Source organism: Dendropsophus ebraccatus, chromosome 8, assembly GCF_027789765.1.
Source record: "Dendropsophus ebraccatus isolate aDenEbr1 chromosome 8, aDenEbr1.pat, whole genome shotgun sequence".
NCBI lineage: Eukaryota > Metazoa > Chordata > Amphibia > Anura > Hylidae > Dendropsophus > Dendropsophus ebraccatus.
In genome coordinates, this window is record NC_091461.1 from 67,968,257 (window position 1) to 67,990,054 (window position 21,798).

Below are 21,798 nucleotides of genomic sequence, written 5' to 3' on the forward strand. Positions count from 1 at the left end.
TGAATTGAATGTATTTGTATTTTTGTAATTGTGTCTAGAGGCAGGTATAGGCACAACTACCAGGGTAGTGGACATAGCAGCTTCTATAGTGCCTACAAACTAAGGGGGCCCATAGGTGCCGTAATGAGCCGACTTTGGATAATGGAGAACTAAATGTGTTCCCAATCTAGGTTTACCCTGGTCTGCATTATCCTGTCTCTGTACCACAACATTATTTACATTTATTATACCTGTTTAGGATATTAGATCTGTTACAGTGTGTGTATATAGTGACCTCTTTCCTGTGTGTTATTAAAGTGCTATGATATCATAGTATGCATTATTCTTGTATGATTCTTGTACTTTAAATACTTTTCCACTACTGTGACATCACTGTATACTGTGGTATTTTTAATGCAATATCCTTCCGTATTAGGGATACCAAAGTAATCATATGATTTTCATATTCTAAACTCGCTGCTTGGTCATGGTTGAGTGAGGCCCCATTCCATATTTTCCTATAGTGGCTTGGTAAAGGTGCTATGGGCAAATGAAACACGTCAATCAAACACATCCCATTACTTAGTTAAGAGGGTAATATTATAAATTTACCTTTATTAATTAGAACATAAGAATACCAGGCAACATCAAAGTAGAGGATCCAGAGAGTAAAATGCTTGGTTGTCACGTATGTAGCAGCAGTCTTACTCTTCAGGATCTCCAACCTTTTGCAACTTGTGAATATTAAGTAAGTCTCTTAAACATATTTCACACGTGTTAATTCCAGGTGATATGGTTTTGATTAAAGTCCCAAGTTTCAGTACCATAACGCTCTTAGATCCCTAGCACAACTAGCGTACAATATTATTACTCCAAATAGATTACAGCAGAGGCACTCACCCACTTGGATATAGACGCTTTATTTCGGCTCAGATAACATACAGGACATCATGCAATCCAATAGACAAGAGCAATGATCGTTTCACGCTACACGAGCTTCAACGGGCTCAGAGCGTGAAACGATCGTAGCTCTTGTCTATTGGATTGCATGATGTCCTGTATGTTACCTGAACCAAAATAAAGTGTCTATATCTAAGTGGGTGAGTGCTGCTGCTGTAATCTATTTGGAGTAAGCATTGATCTGTTTTTGGCTGAGCACCGATTGTTTGTGAGCTGTACTGACTTTGGTGCAGAGTCGGCGTCCGGATTCATTGACTGGAGTGCCCATATGTGCTTCTCTTTTGGGGGAGCATACAATATTATCTGCAGATGTTAATAACTAGGGAGCCACATGCGGGGGGCCAGGGAGGCACTTGGAACATGGTGGTAAAATTAGGCTTGAGTAAGGACTCATTAAGAAGAAAATAAAAACTATAGAATAAGAAATAAAAAACCAAACTAAATTTATTTTTTTATATATATTTAAACTCAATTAAAAAAAGAAAATGATCTTCCAGCATTTGTAAATTAGCTGGATTTTTTTCAATACCCTCATTTGCCTTACAAAAGAAACTATTACAGATTGTGATTATGAAATTCACCTTGGTCAATCAAGCAGCTAAGGTACAGTGACTTTCATAAAATGAGGATAATTTATTGATACAAACTTGCGCCGTCAGTGTTGCACTCCAATGAAATGAATATAGTTAGCTAGTTGTGGATGATGGAATCTGCAACAGATGCACTTTTTGGTGCATAAATATTCCATCAACCTTTTGTACCATTTCTCTCACTTAACCTTGAGCTTCTCTCTACCTCTCTCCACAAATGCATAACATTTCTTTAGCCTACACAAAGACAATCAACAACTGGACGTCAGCTTCACCGTGACGTTAGAGTTAAGTGTCAATGATGGAGATAACTGGACACACAAGTTCCCCTTGTAGAATCTCTGTATAAATGATTTTACACTGGAATCAAGAGTTCTCCCTACTTCTTGAAAGTCCTTTCTTACGTAAGCTCCTGGCCCGTTCAAAGCATCAGGATGAAGGCCAATTAATCTCTGTTAACCCAGAAAGCTGACCAAATGAAATGCCTTTTCTGGACTCTACCCTATTACTGAATAAGTCATTTGCTTAGCCTAGAAATGAGTGATGGGATGGCAGAGTCACTAAGGCTTGAGACTTTCTACCATAAATCTGCCAAAATGTTGTGTGGATTACTTCCCAGGATTAATTACAGTATTTGCCCTTCAAACAAAGCCTTGACCTTAATCAGCTGCTCATTGGTACAAACCTCAGGATGTAACTAGCACATTTTTACTAAGTATACATCTATAGAAGAATGGTGCTACCAGATAACAGAAGATGATAGAAAAGAGAACACAAACCTAGTTTATTTAAAACTAAAAATTTAAGTAAAAAACACTTTATAGACATGCAGTGTCGCCATAATAAGAAAAAAAATAAAGATTGTATGATTCTTTATTGAAAATGTAGCACTTACGTGTAATTTCATCTACCTTTAACCCCTTCAGGACCAGGCTAATTTTCGTTTTGGCGGTTTCATTTTTTTCTCTGCGTGTTTAAAAGGCCATAGCGCTTGCATTTTTTCACCTACAGACCCACATGAGCCCTTATTTATTAAACCAATAATTGGATTTTACAATGGCAGACTTAAATTGTTCCATAAAATATGCTGTGAAACCAGAAAAAAATGTATTTGTGCAGTTAAATTGAAAAAAAAAAAAAAAAAAAAGAATTTATTTTCAATGGGGGGGGCGGGGGGATTATGTTTACGCCATTCGTTCTATAGTAAAAAATGACATGTGATATATGTTCCTCAAGTCAGTGCGATTACAACGATATGTAATTCATATAACTTTTATTTTATCTGACTGTTTTTGAAAAATTAAAACCTAATTAAAAAAACACGAAATGTGTTTAAAATTGCTTTATTCCTATCCTTATAACTCTTTCACCTATGGTCTATAGGGCTGTGTTAGGTGTAATTTTTTTTGTTGTAACTAGAAATGCCCAATTTTGCACTTTGGCAAGTTTTTGCACATACGCCGTTTACCGTGCAAGATCTGGAATAGGAGAATTTAATAGTTCGGGCGATTACACACGTGGCAATACCAAATATGTTTGTTTATTTATTTATTTATTTTTATATACAGTATATAAAATTGGAAAACGTGGGTGATTTAAACTTTTATTAGGGGAGGGGATTTGTTATTATTAAAAAAAATTTTTTTAACAGTATACTTTAACCCCTAGACGACCCAGGGTGTACACGTACGTCCTGGCGTCGCTAGGGGAGTTCAGAGTGGGCCCGCAAAAGCTGCTTTCTAAATGCAGCTGTCTCAGGGAGGTAGTAGGTAGGGATGACCGAACCGGCTGAGGTTCGGGTTCGTATGAACCTGAACTATCGGCTACTGATTCCCGCTGTCTGCCCGCTCCGTGGAGAGGGTCGATACAGCCTGAGGACCCCCTAGAAAACTGGGATACAGCCTATGGCTATGGCTGTATCCCAGTTTTCCAGGCGGTCCTCAAGGTTGTATCCACCCTCTCCATGGAGCAGACAGACAGCAGGAATCAGAAGCCGATACTATGATTATACTGATTATACTATGAGCAGATCATGAGGGAGTAGTACAGTGTATATATGTGCAGACTCACCTGTTCCATAGACAGCCATTGATTCCAATGAAGTGTCCAGCAGGGGCGCACTATATATAGAAGTCAATGGTACTCATTGACTTCTATATATATATATATAGTGCGCCCCCTGCTGTACACTTCATTGGAATTACACCCTGCTTCGTGACGTCAACAAATTTCTGAGAATTTGAAGTCTCAGTGATCTACTAAATTAAAGGAAATAGCAGTAAATGTGCATTTCCCATAATTAATGTACATTATGAATTAGTCTAACTTTCCATATGTAGTAACATATTAAAAAATGTTTTTTGCCGGAGTTGAACTTTAAATGTATAATTAGTGGGTGCGGCGATCGGACTCTGTTCGCTAATTAGGGGGATACAGATAGCAGCTGGGATCGTGGCGGTTCAGAGCAGGGTCGCCGCGTGACTGACTGATGCGAGAAGGGGTTAATATATTATATTATACAGTGTACACAATGCAATAACCTAGTGCATCGTAAGTATATGCTGTGTCAGAATCCTATCAAAAAGGGAAGGCGACAAAGCAATGCATACTGGCAGTTAACCCATTCAGTTTATTGGATTTAACGTAGCCTGACAGTGAATATAACCAGTTATTGACTATGACCAGTCTACTTCCCACACCAAACTGAACATTTATTAAACCATATGCAATACCTGCCATTAGATTCATAAAATGAATGTCAGAAAAATACCAATTCTGCATATATTAAATGTTGACACTAAAAGAAAACTATATTCTGACTTCAACTCAGCAGAACTTTAAGCAATTAACTTTCTCAGCAGTGGCCAATCCAGATGAGCTGCAACTGTCATAAATACCTCCGAAAATATTTTTTCTCCTCCCAAAAATTTAAGTGGAATCAAAGCCTTGCTGTGCTCAACTGTAAAACAGGCTAATCACTTCTGCCTTTGATGTGTTCTGCATGATTCTTTCCCATGATAGCTGTCCCTGCTGAGCTGCACCCACTGGTCAGGATTAAGGCTGGTTTGCCATTGAGGCAGATACATCTGGGTGTGACTGTACAGTTAGAATATGTTAGTGAAATGATATGAAAAGCGCAGAAAAATTTTAAACTGATATGACTGATTTCTCATTTTCTACACACTGTGCTTTCTAGGATTTTTAACATCAAAGCACAGTTGTTACTCAGAAATTTGCACATTAAGACATTTAAATCTATTAAATCAACATGACAGGATTTTATGACTATTAAATATATGTATGGTAACATGTGTTCTGTATAGCTGTCAGTTTAGTATCCCCACTAGTACACAAACAAGGCAACTGCAGCTCATCCACTGAAATGCCTTTTAGATGCTGGTAGCAAAGGCAGGATGAAGTCAAGCATATGGGCTGTAAATAGAATTTTCTAAGAAACCATTAAGAATCCTTGTCAGGAATCATTTTTTAACATAACATAAACTTCCTGTTTCAAACAAGTCAAAAGCAGGCAGCAATAAACATTACAACATAGTTTGTTGATTCCATCAAATTCAAAACAATATTCTCCCAACAGTTGCTTGATGTTTGGGTAATTTTGGCCATGTTTATTTCTGAGTAGAGGAGAAGGGTTTGACAGTTTAAAGGCTGTATTACACAGCATGATTTTCCAGGGGAATTGAGCACCAACCTGTCAGCTCAACACTCCCCCCCCCCCTCCGTTTTCCCGTCCGCTGCCTGTACTATTACTAGCTCAGACAGTAAGCTGGGAGTAGCATGATTCGCTGCCCAAATGATCCTTAGATTGTTCGGACGGCCCATTGAAGACAGTGGTGGTCTGCTGCCGCAGCTCCTATTGCATGGACCAAGCAACAAAGACCATCACCCATCACTGCAAAGATCAAGATCTTTCAACATGTTGAAAGACCATAATCAGCCGACATAAAATGATTTTTGGCCAAGGACGTTAATAGTATTGTATAATAGGGCCTTAAGTCTACATTTACATCACATTTAGGCTCCATTGTATGTGTCAAGAAAGATCCTAGGACATGATCCGAATGTAGCCATGGGCCCCTAGATTGTTCTTTTGTTAACCGTAATGGTTGGAATGTCCCTCCTTACCTATGTTTTCACTGTGAGTGTTTCTTTTGTTTACAATTGCTTTGTGACCAGGGTCAAAGTATGTCAAAGTAAAGGTCTCCATACACCTCCAACAACTGACAGATGAACAGTCATTTGGAAGTCAGTTAAAGGTAACCGTATGTTACCTTTAGAAGAAGTGCAAATTTAAAGGATAATCTTGTCCGCAGTAAGTTTGTTTCTAAAAAGGACAAATGGTTAAGAAATGATCTAGTAGGGAATTACAAGTGTGGTTCATGTAAATGGTGTCCAGCTATGATGAAAGGCAAACACCTCTGCCTAAATGGGGTTGATATTACCATAAAAGATTTCATTTGTTGTAAAACCACCTTTGTGGTATATTGTATTCTCTGCCCGTGTGGCCGATTTTATATTGGCCAAACTAGAAGAGCTATGTGTACTCGCTTTAGGGAGCATATTTACTCCCTAAAAACGGGTATAGGAGCCACGAGACTTATTAATCATATGAGGGAGAGCCATGATAATGATTTTTCAGTTTTACGATATGCTGGTATTGAAAGAGTCCCTGGTAAGGTAGGGCAAGATAGACAACGCATACTCTTAAGTACTGAACTGCTGTGGATTATACGTACAGAGGCGGAAGGCCCAGGGGGCTTGAATGAAAGAGTAGATCGGAACCTCCTTTAGTATATATGTGCAATTGATACAACGGATCTTTGGTTTTATTATATTTATTATGTGTATTTTTGTTTGCTTTCACTAATCACTATCACATGATTCTGACGTCACAGTAAGCTATGATATTTAAATAACGTGATGACGTAGAAAGGAGGGTGGTCCGTAGAAGCGCCGGAAAAGAGGCGTGAAACAGCCTGTCACCTTACCTCCGTGGCGTCTGCCGCCGCACTATCTGCACTTTGTCCAGCACCTTGTCCAGTGTGTTTTTTAACAAAGATGGATAAATAAAGATAAAGACAATTTTTAGCGGTGAGTGCAGTTCATTTTCTTTCTCCTTTTTATTATACTGTACTGCCTAATCTGCTTTGAACTAGCACCGCCGTGATTACTGCTGCTCCATACTATGCAAGTCCTGGGCTGGGATTAGTAGTGCCACCATGAACTTCTGTTTCACGATATCTCTAATGGGAGGGGTAAGTCATGATTTTCCATCATGGGTAAGTCAAGATTTTCCATCATGCCCGACCATTTTTCTACCAACATCACCTGTCAGTGGTTCGGAGAGCCCCATAACTTTATACCAATGGCCAATCCTGCTGTGAGCGACAAAAGTGTAGGGGGACCTTAAAGTGACTCTGTACCCACAATCTGACCCCCAAACCACTTGTACCTTCAAATAGCGGCTTTTAATCCAAGATCTATCCTGTGGTCCGTTCGGCAGGTGATGCAGTTATTGTCTTAAAAAACAACTTTTAAACTTGCAGCCCCGTGCCCAATGGCCGGTGCTTAGAGAATCTGTGCCCCCTAACTTTGCACCACCCCTCCATCCCTCCTCTTCATCATTAGGAATGCCACTGGAATATTTTCTCCTGTCTGAACATTGCACAGGTGCCTTAACGATCCAGCCCATGTGCCGTGCTTACACAGCTGAGAAATAGGAGACAATCTGCCCGGAGCATTTCCAATGATGAGGGTGGGGAAGAGGGACAGAGAGGTTGTGCCAGCCTAATACATACACAATCTAACTCCCGGCCATTGGCCACGGGCTGTCAGTTTAAAAGTTGTTTTTTTAGGACAAATACTGCATCACCTGCCGAACGGACCCCAGGGCAGATCTTGAATTAAAAGCAGCTATCCGAAGGTACAAGCGGTTTGGTGGGGTCAGATTTTGGGTCGCTTTAACCCCTTAAGGTCAAAGCCAATTTTCATTTTTGCGCTTTTGCTTTTTCCATTTTATGTTTAAAAGTCCATAGCGCTTGCATTTTTTCACCTAGAGACGTATATGAGCACTTATTTTTTGCGAAACCAATTGTACTTTGCAATAACAGGCATTATTTTTCCATGAAATATGCTGCAAAACCGGAAAAAAATCATTTGCGCTGTCAAATTGAAAAAAAAAAAAAGTTTTGCATTTACGCCGTTCGCCCTATGGTAATGTTATGACTTGTTATGCATGTTCCTCAAGTCGTTACGATTACAATGATATGTAACATGTATAACATATATTAACAAATATATGTTCCCTAAAATCTCTCTACTCCCAGGCTTATAGCGCTTTTATCCTTCGGTCTATGGGGCTGTGTGAGGTGTAATTTTTTGCGCCATGATGTTTACTTTCTATCGGTACCTTAATTCCACATATATGACTTTTTGATTGCTTTTTATTACATTTTTTCTGGATTTGATGCAACCAAAAATGCGCAATTTTGCACTTTGGAATTTTTTTTGTGCTGACGCTGTTTACCGTGATCAGGAATGTGATTAATTAATAGTTCGGGCGATTACGTGCGTGACGATACCAATTATGTTTGTTTATTTGTTTATTTATTAATTTATATTTATAAAATGGGAAAAGGGGGGTGATTTGGACTTTTATTAGGGGAGGAGATTTTTTAATAATAAAAAAACTTTTTTACTTTTTTTTTACATGAACTAGAAGTCCCCCTGGGGGACTTGTATATACACAGCACTGATCTCTCATAGAGATCAATGCTGTGTATATACACAGCAAAGATCGATTAGATCGGTCATAGATTGCTTTGGCCTGCTGCAGGCCACAGCAATCTATTGCTGAGCTGGGATCAGCGTCACTACGACGCTAAGGCCCGGCATGAGCAGAAGAACGGATCTCCCCCCCCTTGATCGCGGGGGGGAGATCCGACCCACTAGACACCAGGAATATGAAATTTAAAGCCCTTCAATGCAGCTGTCAGGTTTGACAGCTGCATTGAAGTGTTTAACTAGCCCGCACCGGCTAATAGAGGCACTTCCCGGCTGCACATATCAGCCTGCTCTGAACACCCCCCAGCGGCACCATGACGTACCAGATACGTGATGGGTCGCTAAGGGGTTAAGGCTTTACTATGTTATCTTTTAGAGATGTACACAGGAAGTATTCGTTGGGGGAACCAGCTGACATATACCTTACCTCAAGTGCATAGAAAATAGATATGCACATACTGTAGCCTAATATGTATTGTAGAAGCCCTTCCATCCTATTTTGACCACTGCCACAGAGATGGAGCGGTTGCACGTAAAAAAGGAATGGTCATGATTTCAATATTCCTGATTAATTCACTTTAGAAATAAACTACTTCTCTAACCTCCCATTGAGCCAGCCTCTTGCAGGAGTAAAAGAAAAAGGAAGTTTCCAGCATAAGTGCTAACCATTGCTAACCTTTATGTGGTTTCGATGAAATGAGAAACATATAAATGTTTAACTATTTAATCATATTAAAAAAAAAAATAAAAAAAAAATCAATCACGCCAGGAATATGTGATTAAAAAAAAAAAAAAAAAAAACTGGAATGTCCCTTTAACTTACATTTCAAAAAGAGACAGATTTGGTACCATACCTGATACTATAGTATAGCCAATTCCTCTAGGGCGCCCTCTGTCTTGATCGATTGCTGTTATCATACGTATTGTTGTCCCCTTTAGAAAAGAAAAAAAAAACAACAACATGATGTTAAACATCAAGTAACTTCATACTTTAATTCAATATACATTTCCTGCAATTCCACCAATTGGTGGTTCTTCTAGTTGTGTTGTCTTTTTTTCGACCAGTATTCAGTCATTAATTGCAGTTTTATTTACACGTTGCTAACTTAGGGCCAACAAGACTTTACAGTGGTTCAATTGTTTTATTCTGCTTTATGCTGGACCTGTCCAGTCTTTGTGATGTTGCTGCTATAAAGTATAACTGCACAGGTAAATATTTATAGAACTTTACAACCAATAATAAAGTAGCTCTGTGACAACACACCTGTAAATTATGAGCAAAAATGATAAAAGTATCTGAATTAGCCACATAAAAAACACCATAAATGCTTTTTAAGTAACACAGCTCAGGATTGCAGCTATGGCTCCATGGAGATTTTGGTCATGACAAGGGGTTACACAACTAATCATGGTGTTAAACTGCCCTGGTGACTCCGAGTTCCAGCTAAGGTCAGTTAATAAGGTTGTGCTGTGACACGATTTACTCTGCTTAGCTGCGAAGCAACATCTTCTACATAGAGCAAAGCTATTTTGTTTGATTGAACAACGCTTTCCTACATGTATACAAGTGAAATAAAGGGCATTCAATTAAAGTGTACAATTCCTTTACAAATAGAAACTATTAAGTGCATAGATGTAAAGCCCTTGTGGGTGTATTACCCAAAGTGAGTGTGTACCCAGAAGGACTTCAAAGCACATTTTTTCATGAGGAAGCTATCATGAACTGTGCATTAAAAAGCTAGAAACACATCCTCAGCCTAAAGACCTTATACAACTACATGTAAACTTGCAGCAAATCAGATTTGTGACAAACTTGCTATGTTGTATTTCGAAACCTAATATGTTAAGCGTATCTGCAGCAAAATCAGCACATTGTATATTTATTGCAGAATGGGGAAAATCTTCACTAAATCCACATAGTGTATTACAGTACAAGGAAGTCAACAATGACACTGACCCACAGTGTGGATTTTAAGTCCACACAGCACATCAATGGTTCACTATGGATTTAAAAAACACAGTGCAGGTTTGAGTAGACACCGTGCTGCCAATTCTGTCATCCCTACTGTGAACATGGGTGGATTCTGTCCTGGCCTAAATGATCACATTCTGGTTAACGTGCTGCATTTTATGGGGTGAATTCTACTAGCACCTTAATAGTTAACTCCTTGCCTTGCCAGTGATTGACAGCTCTACCCTCCTGTCTTATGCTGCGTTTACACGGAATGATAATTCGCCCGATTGTACAATTAACGATTTCAAAGTAACGTTTTTTTTATAACGATCAGCGTTTAGACGGAACGATATATCGTACGGAAAATTCGTTTTGCGATCGCTAAAGCCTATCTTGCACATAGGTTAAATCAGTGAACGACTGTTTACACGGAACAATCTGCGTATTTTTTGCGAACTGCGATTTTAGAACATGTTGTAAGATCAAAATGAACGATTTCTCGCTCGTCGATTGATCGTTCGTTGTGTTTACACACACGATTATTGTTCAAATAAATCGTTATCGTGCAAATTCGCACGATAATCATTCCGTGTGAACGCAGCATAAGTTCTTGTCTGTCTGCCCCAATCACCTCTGAAAATGGGACCTGGTTTTCTTCTTCTTCTTCTTTTCACTCACTGTGCCTGATTCCTGCTATAGCGTGTACGTAGTGTGCCTATACTGTGATATCTATCCTGACTTATTGTTTACTTGACTTTGACCCTAACTACGTGTTTGTTTCCTGACTTGATCTGTATTTTTTGTCCTCTGTTGCTTATTGAGTATTTGTCCTGTGCCCTGTTCCACCTATTTAATTGCAAGTAACATCTCCAAGTTGTCCTGTGTTGCCTAGGACACATTGAGGCTAGTAAGCAGGGACAGTGGGCATGGGACAGCATCAGGACTACACTTGTCTCTGCGTTATCTTGGTGTACCCTGACTTGTTCTGCCAGCAGGTCAATTTCATTGCAGACTTTCATGATAAGTTTTGTCACAACATATGAAAGAGCTCTTAAAGTCTCATTTACAATACTAGTGTCATGCCATGTGTTATGTGGGAAAACCACAATGTACAGGTGTGTTCACACTGAGAAAAACAGGTGGAATTCCACAGCGGGGGCTCAATAGGATGCCTTGCGTGCCTCTGCTCTCCACTCAAAGAATTGACATGTAAATTCTTTGAGTGGAGAGCAGTGGAGAACGGAGGTACGCAAGGCATTCCATTAAAACACTGAGGCAGGTGGGGGCTCTGCCGTGGAATTTCACCTGTTTTACTCAGTGTGAACCATCTCCCATTCAAAAGTAGACTTGAAGCATTATTGACACTTAACAAAAACTGTTGACATCCCAAACATACATGTGAAATGGTTTGACCAGTTAGAGTGTAAGTGCTGAGAACCCCTTTGATCTCTAGAAAAAAAACTTGTCTGTACATTTCAATCACTGGCTCTGTTGTAAATCAATTGAGGCCATCTCTTGCAATAAGTTCAATTGGGTAGTGAGTTGCGATATTAAATAGGAACTCCAGGTAGAGGTTAAAAAAAAATTAAACTTCTGCAGAAGCATAAAGGTTTACTTACCTATCTATTCCAGTTTTGAAACTACCAAAAAGCCATTTGTTTTGGGGGGGTTTGTTCTGTTTTGTGTTTCTGCACTTCCTGGTTTATCAATTGTACACAGTACTACAGGTTCCAGAATGCAATGCTTTCCCTCAGCTGTTCATCACAGTCCTCCACCCTGCATATTCCCCGCCCAAAGCTGTTGCAGAACATCTAGGCTATGTTCACACATTGCAGTTTCATTGTGTTACTGAATTATTTGCAGTAATTTATGATTTCATTGTGGTCCCACCCACACAGCACACTGTATTCTCTACCTGTAACACCACACAGCACGCTGTATTCTCTACCTGTAACACCATACAGATACGGTAATACATTGTATAGACACATATATTTAACTTTTAATGTACTTTTAATAGAAAACAAGTTTTTCTTATCTGGAGTTCCCCTTTTGACATGTTTGTGTGACATATCAAAAGTATTTTTAAAGTTGCACACCGGTGAAGTAAGCTAGTTCTTATACCCCACCTAATATGGCCATTTCGCTATTTAGTTACAATAATACATTTTACATATAAACCTCTGTTCTATCAGTGAAGGAAAAGAATATTGGAATCATCTTGCTTTACATACATATAAAATTGCTAAATAATTTTAGTAGATATTTCACAAACTACACCATGAGGGAAACAAAATGTTAATTAATGCGCTGTTCTAAACACCCATTGCCGCTCCTTCTTCGCTTGCATAGCTTTACACAGAGCTGCGAAACGCACATCCTCATTTTTTCCCTAGCACAGAAAATGTCATGCTTGGAATTTGCATGCATAATCACGGGAAAGGCAGGAAGGACAAGTAGCTTCAGTCACTTTGATCCAGGGCTGTAGTTTATCATACACCCAAGTGAAAGGTCAGTTTAATTCATTTTCAGAAACAAATAAATAGTTAACCTGACAATTGTGCAATATCTTTTAATTTTACCAATGCATTTAAATAACTATGTGTGCATAGTTGTAATGCATTTAAATAACTATGTGTGTGTATATATATGTATGTACACACACACAAACAAATTCAAACACTATTCTTTATCTTATAATTCTTTAACCCCTTCCCTCCCGTGCAAATTTTTATTTTTGCGCTTTCATTTTTGCCTCCTTGTTTTTAAAAGGCCATTGCATTTTTTCCCACCTACAGACTCACATGAGCCCCTATTTTTATTTTATTTTTTTACCAATAATACTTTGCAATGTCTGACTTAATTTTTCCATAAAATATGCTACAAAACCGGAAAAAATATGTGTGCAGTGAAACAGAAAAAAAAAAGTGCAATTCTTTTGATTTTGGAGGGATTTTGTTTTTACACCGGTCGACCTATGGTAAAAATGACATGTCATCTATGCTTCTCAAGTTGATACGATTACAACGGTAGCAACTTGAATAATTTTTGTTAAATTGGATGGCTTTTAAAAAATTAAAACCTTAAAAAAAAAAACTAAATGTGTTTTAAATTGCTCTATTACCATCCTTATGACACTTTTATCCTTTGGTCTATGGGGCTGTGTGAGGTGTCATATTTTGCGCCATCATCTGTTCTTTCTACTGGTACTTTGCTTGCGTATATATGTGACCTTTTTACATTTTTATGGACTTGATTTGGCCAAAAATCAGCAATTTTGCATTTTGGCGGGTTTTTGCACTTATGCAGTTTACCATGGAGATCAGGAATGTGATAATTTAATAGTTTGCCAATTACACACGTGGATGGATTTGGAACATGTCTCTTGAGTTAATTCTCATACAATTTGATGCATAAAGTAATGAAGGAAATGCTGTATGTAACTGTAATGTCAGGAGGGATGAAGTGTGAGTGCAGCCCTGCAACTAACCCCCCCCCCCCACACCCCCTTACTGTGCCTACCTACTTGACAACCAACCTAAACAGTGACCCCAAACTGGGCCATGGTCTCTAACTAAGATAATGTGGGGGATAGGGAAAGGACAGAACAACAAAGTCAGACTAGCCAGGTCAAACTAGGAGAATACATCAGGAACGCAATCGCTAAGACAAAGTCGAATTCCAAGCCAAGGCCAGAAAGTTCAGGAGAAGCTTGTCAGAACCAATTTACAAAGACAAAGGGAAATCCAAGTTACAGGTAGAGGTCAGTAGAACAAAGCAGGCACATAAACGCTAGTGTGGCTAAGAGACCAAATCACAGGTAACTCCTATAGGCAGCTGGAGTCTTTCATAGATTTGCTCCGGGAGGCCAGACTGAGGAGACCTGGAAGACCAGGAGAAGATCTGACTGATCTGGCACTTCAGTCTTCTTACAGGATTCCCATGCTGCATAGCCTGCGTACGAATGGACTGATGTCTCTTCACACACACTACCATGGGAAGCTGTGCTTATCCTTCAGATAAGGACAGCACTGCCACAGGGGAAGGCAAATATGTTGCAGTAACTTTATATAACTACAACAGAAGTAAGTGAACCCCATTATATTACTTGTCATTCTGCATTGGTTACTACGAAAGGTGGTTTGATTGTCTAGTAGCAAGTCTAGACAACAACAAAAAAAAATTTAATAGTAGACAAAGCAATGGAGGCTGTGGCAGTAGTCTCTATAGGCCTTTTTCTGTTACCCCTGGGATCTTTCTCACATATTTCAGGATTGTCTATTGAGCTCTTGGAGCAATCTTAAAAGGATTCTTAGAGATTATAGCAACAGTCCTGAATTTTCTCAACTTCCAGACAATTTGTCTAATCATGTATTGATGTATACCCAGATCTTTAGTGGTCCAGGATGGATCTGTTGCTCAGCAGTGCTATGCTGATGAGTTATTATTTATTGTTGCTGGGCCTGGATTTACATGGAATGGCAGGTAGGTTTGGTAGTGGAACCTGTAATTCCCTCCCCCCGATCCAGTTTGAATTTTGTGATCAGGTGAGCTCTGACCCTAATTAGCCTGAGAAGGTAAAAGCTCCGGAGAGCTTGCACTTGGCTGCTCTCAGCCAGGAGTGAACAGCCTGTGTGTTTGGAGAAAACTGCTGGAGCTAAAATTCATCCGGCGATATCCAGACGTCGTTTTATAAAGTGTCAGATAGGTGAGAAAAACCTTTTGCCCAGACGGGCAAGACCTTTTGGTTGGTTCTTAAAAGAACGGTGTTGCTGTATATTTGCTGGACTGTTTATGTTACAAAATAAACGCCAAGATCCTCTTTTATAAATCCAAGTCTGCTGTGAACTGTGTTCAAACACACCATCCCCCGGGAAGATCCCTACAATATCTACATGTTTTTGAGGTTTTGCCAATGGCTAACACTATCATTCTTTCTTGAGAATAAAGGGATTGCCAGTAACCAGGCTTTATGTACCATTATTCAATAGACAAACACCTGAGAACATATAAAAATTATCCTCAATAACATTCAGACCCCATTTTATTAGTAATCAATGCAGAAATCCAGAAAATACCAAAAGGTTTGCTCTTTTCTAGCAATCGTATAAAAATTTTATGCACCATTGCCAACTCCCTGCTTATTGCTATGATCGCCTGAACAGAGTTTTCAAAAAATTCTTCATGCTTTAGCTTCATCCATAAATCCTTGGTCAATGACCTTTATACAGTTCAGAGCTGCTGTATCTGGTATCCACAAGAAACCCTGTAAATCACAATGGTGATGGTTTTCCCCAAGCTTCCTATGCAATTGAAAAAAAAAAAAAAAAAAGGTAATTATAGCCAATAGAAGAGGCTTGGAACAGGGAAAAAAACAAAAAAATTTACAATGAAGGGATAGAAGACAAGAGAGTATAATCAAGATTCAGGGTTCCATCCTGAGAATTTATTGTACTTTAATTCACTGTTCCAGAAGGAGAGATATGAACTCAAATCTTTCAACAAGACTATTTCTCCATTTAAAAGACTAGTTACAGGCGTCGTTCTATCTGACAGTGCGTTGGTCACCTGTCAAACATAGGAATGCAGTTTAGAATGATAAGTGGCAGACGACCGTGCTGTACATTTTAAAAGCAAACAGTAGCTGACAAACAGTGGATTTGTTACATCTACATCCATGTCTGAAAGAAGTCATACTTCCTCCGCTAAGCTATAGATAGTATTTCTACAGCTCATTTCCTATGTTCTGATCAGCAGTGTGAATTCATTCAGTGGAGAGAGAAGTGTTAATGAATCAAGCCAAGGAAATAAGGTGAGTAAAGTGTGTGGAACCCATCTACACCAGACAAGCTGATCCATGTACAATAGAAGTAAATCTTTGCTGATTTAAAACTAGAACTTCTGGAGCAAGTTCATATTTTAAGGGAAGAGCAGTAAAGTGTCAAAGCCTAAGTATCTGTCTGCTGAACTATGTAGCCTTCGTAAAAACTAGTTAAACTTTAGAGAATCAATGAAGAATAAATGTGCTCGTACCATTGCTTGGACCTGCTATATTGCCACCCTAAAGCTTTCACACTGCAGAAAAGAAAAGCACAAGGGGGGAGAGGTTATTATTGGATTTGAATTTTTGCATTAATATTATCTAAATAAAAAAATTTGCACCTTTCTATAACGTTTACACAATCCCAAAACTTTGAAAAAAAATAGGAGGGGCTCAATGTAAAAGGAGTGGAGCTGCTACTGCCCAGCATATTTTCTATAGTTTAGGACTGAACAAAGCTTCCACAGGAGGATCTCTGCAGTTTTACAGGGTCCCTGATGCTGATCCCAGGGTCCCTGATCACTGGCACATTACGGTGCTACAAAGATTCAAACACTTTTCCAGCTCCCGACATCATATAGATTGGGAATAAGCCATAAGTGTGCAAGTTTGGATGTGCTATTTATTCTTCCCTTTCTAGGACAGAAATTTGTTAGGTGTCACACTTCTAGTGTTCTTATGCACCTGTTAAAAAGTCCTCAGGTTTAGAACCAGTGGTGGATGAGGTATTTTACGGTTTTCCCACTAAGTGTCAATGTTTCTTTTAGTTATATGTTCTTCTGTGCCCAGCTAAAGGAAGTTATGGGTTAATGTCTGTTATACCATGTGTTGTGTGCTTACCACTAGGAGGTGCTTTCTCTTTCTTTACCTATCCTATCCCTGCTCTGTGTTAGCTCTGTGTGGGAGGAAGTGAAACGGAGTAGTTCAGTCTAACGTGAGCAGATGCAGACAGAGACCAGCGCTTCTTCTATACAAACTACTATATTCACTATGCAGTGCTAAGGACCAACAAGGGAGAGTAGCCATCAAGGAAAACCCTGACCCACACTAGGAACATGTCTCAAAAGTGCAGGGCATTATCCTGAAGTAATAATAACTGACCTCAGTAGGACAAAGTAACAAATATATAAAGGTCTATGTATCCTACTGCGCAGTGTAGGTGACTGGAAGGACTCTGACACTTAGCTAGACTCAGATTAACACGGCTGGGTCTCATACTACCCTACTAGGATGGGTTCTATGCTACCAGAGGGCAGAAGGTGGTCAGACAGTGTCTTAACGTGAGTACAAGTAACACTTCAGAACTAAGATACCTACCAAAGATTCTGGCAGAGTCCAAGGCTACACTGGGTTGGGGCTCCTCTGGCAAGCTCCTCTCCTCTTCTCCCTACTCTACAAGCACTGCTACAACTTCTTATTCTACTCTCCTCAAGTACCTACCTCAAGCACTAAGCTCAGCACTAAGGTCTGTGTAAAGATTATTAAGTGTGAAATGTGCACTGTAAAACTGAAAAACTCAGTCATCTTCTATTTGCACCTGCACCTGTACACACACCACCGCTCACCTTGGGTTATTTTCCCCGCTTCTGTGAGTGGTAGTACTGACAATCCAGGTGGGTCAGTTGCCACTCAGGATTGCTGTGACAAGAGCCTAAGGGACACACACCCCCGGCAGGTTACTGACCATTTGGGGTGTACAGCCAGCCATACCAAACAAACAGCCATTAACATCACACCTGTGTGCTGGACTAGCACTGGCGTCATGGCAACTAACATCAGTGGCTGAGCTCAAAACCAGGCTAACCACCACCATCTTCAACCTGGTAGTCACCACAGTAGTCACCACAAATTCTGTTGCTACTCCCCAAAATGTTCATTTGTAAAATGCCATTGTTTGTTTCTCCACTTTTCCATTGCAAAACCTGAGGCTAATCTCAAAAAAGGATCCTTTTTGTACTGCTTGGAAATGGCCACTAAGATACCTCAGTGAGAGTACAAACACCCCCAGGCATCTGCCACTAAAAAGAGAATTTTTTAACAATATAAAGGGTATTAAAAAACAGCAGGTGCTACAGTGTGCTTTTAAACAAGCTAATAGTTACCATCTACTTACTCATAGCCACACATGTTGCTGTAACTTTGACAATAACTAGCTGAGCCAATTTTCATTTTTGCACTCTATTTTTTTTCTCCTCATGTTTAAAACCCCAAAGAGCTTTCACTTTTTTACTTTACTACTTAACCCCTTCGCATCAGTAATACATATGAAGTGGTACCTTGGTTTAAGAGTAACTTGGTTTAAGAGCATTTTGGTTTAAGAGCTCACAGTTTTTCAAAATTGTGACTTGGTTTAAGAGCATTGTTTTGGTTTAAGAGCTTCCTGTACTGGGTGGGAGGGGGAGTGGAAGAGCGTCATGGTCTGCATAGCGGGGTCTATAGCACTGTACTCTGACCCACGAAGTCTCCCTTACCTTCCAAATCATAGCAGATCCACTTCAGGCTGGGGCTTACATCAGGGGACAGGACTGTGGAGGTAATCTCCCCAGTATGTGCCCACACCTGCCCAGCTCATTCCTTCATGCTCCCTGCAGTCTCTGTCCGCCCTTGTGTTTCCCATCCTCTCCATTACTGTACAGAAATACTTATAATGTGGCATATTCTGTTGTTCCTGAATGTTTGTTTCATTTGCTTTACATGTTATTCAGAATAATAAATCATTATTTTTGGGGTGTGGAACCAATTGTCTGCATTTCTATGATTTCTTATGGGAAAATTTGCTTTGGTTTAAGAGTGGATTTGGATTACAAGCGTGGTCCCGGAACAAATTATGCTTGTAATACAAGGCACCACTGTATATATATACGTTCTTACTGCATATATCCCATGCAGTAGGAATGTATATCTATGTTCCTGACTTCAGGAGAGTGGTCCCGCACACATCAGTGTCTGGGGAGCTCGCAGCTGCTTGTCATTAACCCCTTAAACGCCCCAATCTATAGCGATCGCGGTATTTAAGGTACTCCATGACAGGACAATCTCTTGTCACTGAGTGATCACTTACCTCCATCCTGTCGGATGGGCGATCTATGCATAGAGTCTGCTCTCAGGCAGGCTCTATGCATAGATCTTCGATAACACTGATCTATGCTATGCTATAGCATAGATCAGTACATGCAATCTTTTGATTAAATGTTTTACAGTGAAAGAAAAGTGTTAAAAAAAAGTGTAATAATAAATTTAGGTATTAAAAACCCCATATAAATCCCCCTCCCAATAAAAGGTTAAAATACCACCTTGCCCATTATAAAAATAAAAATATATAAAAAAAATAAAAATAAACATAATATAAATAATAGCGTGTGTAATTGTCCGAACTATAAAAATATAGCATTATTGTTGCCGCGCTGTGAATGGTGTAAACAAAACAAAAAAAAAGATTGCTGATTTTTTAAAATTATATAAAAGAAAAAAAAAATTATAAAAAGCGATCAAATTTTTTCTGTTACACCAATATGATATTAATAAAAACTAGAGACCATGGTGGAAAAAATGGCACCCCAACCAGCCCTGTAGGTGGAAAAATAAAAGCGCTATGGCTCTTAGAAAGCGGGGAGGAACATTGCATTAATTTGACCCGGACATCCATGCATCAATGAGCTCGGTCTTGAAGGTGTTAAACAAATTTTAAAAAATTAACTTAAAGAGTCACTGTCGTGATTTTTTTTTTTTGCAGAAATCAATAGTCCAGGCGATTTTAAGAAACTTTGTAAATGGGTTTATTAGGAAAATATGCCATTGTCTGCATTTAAAAAGACTTTTCCCAGGTCCCCCCCCTCCTCTCCTTTCTGTCATCCACTGCTTAGAATCAGGAAATCTCAATCATATGCATCCTGCCTGTGCAGAGGGGAGGGGAGGGGGGAGGAGAGACAGCAGCAGAGAGCAGAGAACAAAGGATTACAAGGGGGGGGGCTGCATTGATTCTAACGGAGACGCGTCATACAGAGGAGGGAATTCCCTCCCACTGGGGCGGGCCAGCCCCTCTCCAGTGCTTGAGCACCAGTCCGGGACCTATGGATAGAACGGCGCCATAGTTTTTCTTAGTTTTGCAGTAATCATGATACCATGATTACTCTTAGGGACAATGCAGTACATATACTGCCTTAATCCACGTTCCCTGCACTCAATTGCGACAAGTTGTTTCAAGGCAGCCTGTAGCAATCACGGAGCCAGAGGAGCACAGAGATATAGAGGCCCCAGGCTAAAATAGCCAGCAAAGGACGTTGGCCCATGCCCAATCCTGGTATAGTGGGGGCTTGAGTTGTGAGCCCCTGCTATACCTCCCTAGCAATGCCATGATGCGTATACCTGTAAAGCGCGTTAAAAGCAATCCTGAACTAAATAGTTTAATGTTTTAAAATCACAGAACCTTAAAAAAGCATATCTCAATTTCATTGATTAAATGGTCTTTGTTAATTTAATATAAGGGCTAGATATATTCTTTTGCTCAACAGAATAAAAAAAGTCTACTACTTTACATCTAATGGATACATGTCATAGCTACTAGTTGCAGATAACATCAAATTTATTTATAAAGACTATACTATCAAAATATATTGGCATTGTAAAAAGATCAATGATGGTATTCTACCGAATTGATGGAGTTCTACTTTCCGTGGTTCAATTAAAAAAAAAAAAAAGTTCTGCATTAAGTAAAAGTCACAGGATCACACTTTGCTATTTGCTATATTCATAGTGCATTCACTTCATCTAAAACTTTGCTTAGAGGTGAACAGTTACACTCTGAGGTACCTGCAGTTGCTAATTAAATATTATTATCACTCCTGCTAAGTACTCAAATAATAGCCCTAAGGGATTTCAACTGTATCTAGTTTCCATTTATGCAAGGTCAGGATTCACAGTATGTATAGAATGATTTCTTTTTTAATATAAAGTATAAGATATGTGTCACATATAAAATATAAAATAGCGTAAAAAGTGCTCAATACTATGGTTATGCTTTGCATGTACTCTTCAATATGAGGTGACAGCAAAATGCATTTAATCTTAGGCACCATTGAACATCTTAGATAGGAATAGTTATACTCCATTGCAGTGCTTTAAGCTGCAAGGCCCTTGGAGCTGACACATGTCAGTCAATGCAGGAATGGGAGGCCTTTTCAACGTTTAGTGATGACCAATGTTTTGAAAAAGATTAGTTTGGGGGTTTTAATGGCCTGCTAGGACGCAGTGATGAGGAAGCCAGCAGGCTTTCTAAGTGAGCCAGCGGGCAGGTTCTCATTAATTTCTCACTATGAAAGTCCTTAGAGAAAGCATCTTCATGCAATGAAACCACAGGGAGCCAACAGTATAACCGTCAATTGTCACCTCTAGGATAGAGTGACGGAATTCCAAGTAACTTTGCGGCTTCTTGCTCAGAATTTTAAACTCAAAGAGAAAATGTTACTTTTATGTTTTCTTATTACTGGTAGGCATTAAAAAAAAAAGCATACTGTAAATATTCATCTTCATTAGTACTATGTTCTGTTCTATACCTTACTATATTATCTAGTTTGATACTGATTTTTATTGAGCTGGAGATTTGTCCCTGAAAACAATCAACTCTAAAGAGGGTCTTTAATAATGATACATGACAAAATGTCATCTTTTATTTAGAAGCTTCATAAACTCTTGTC

At 39.3% G+C, this 21,798-nt stretch overlaps 1 protein-coding gene across 1 annotated transcript in view; it reads right to left on the reverse strand.

Annotated features, from left to right (window-relative positions):
* The window catches only part of CDH23 (cadherin related 23), a 671,672-nt gene that overhangs the window by 378,389 nt on the left and 271,485 nt on the right, over positions 1-21,798 (reverse strand). Inside the window, exon 8 of the mRNA XM_069981852.1 lies at positions 9,185-9,263. Within this exon, the coding sequence (XP_069837953.1) occupies positions 9,185-9,263 (79 nt within the window). The remainder of the gene's footprint in view (positions 1-9,184; positions 9,264-21,798) is intronic.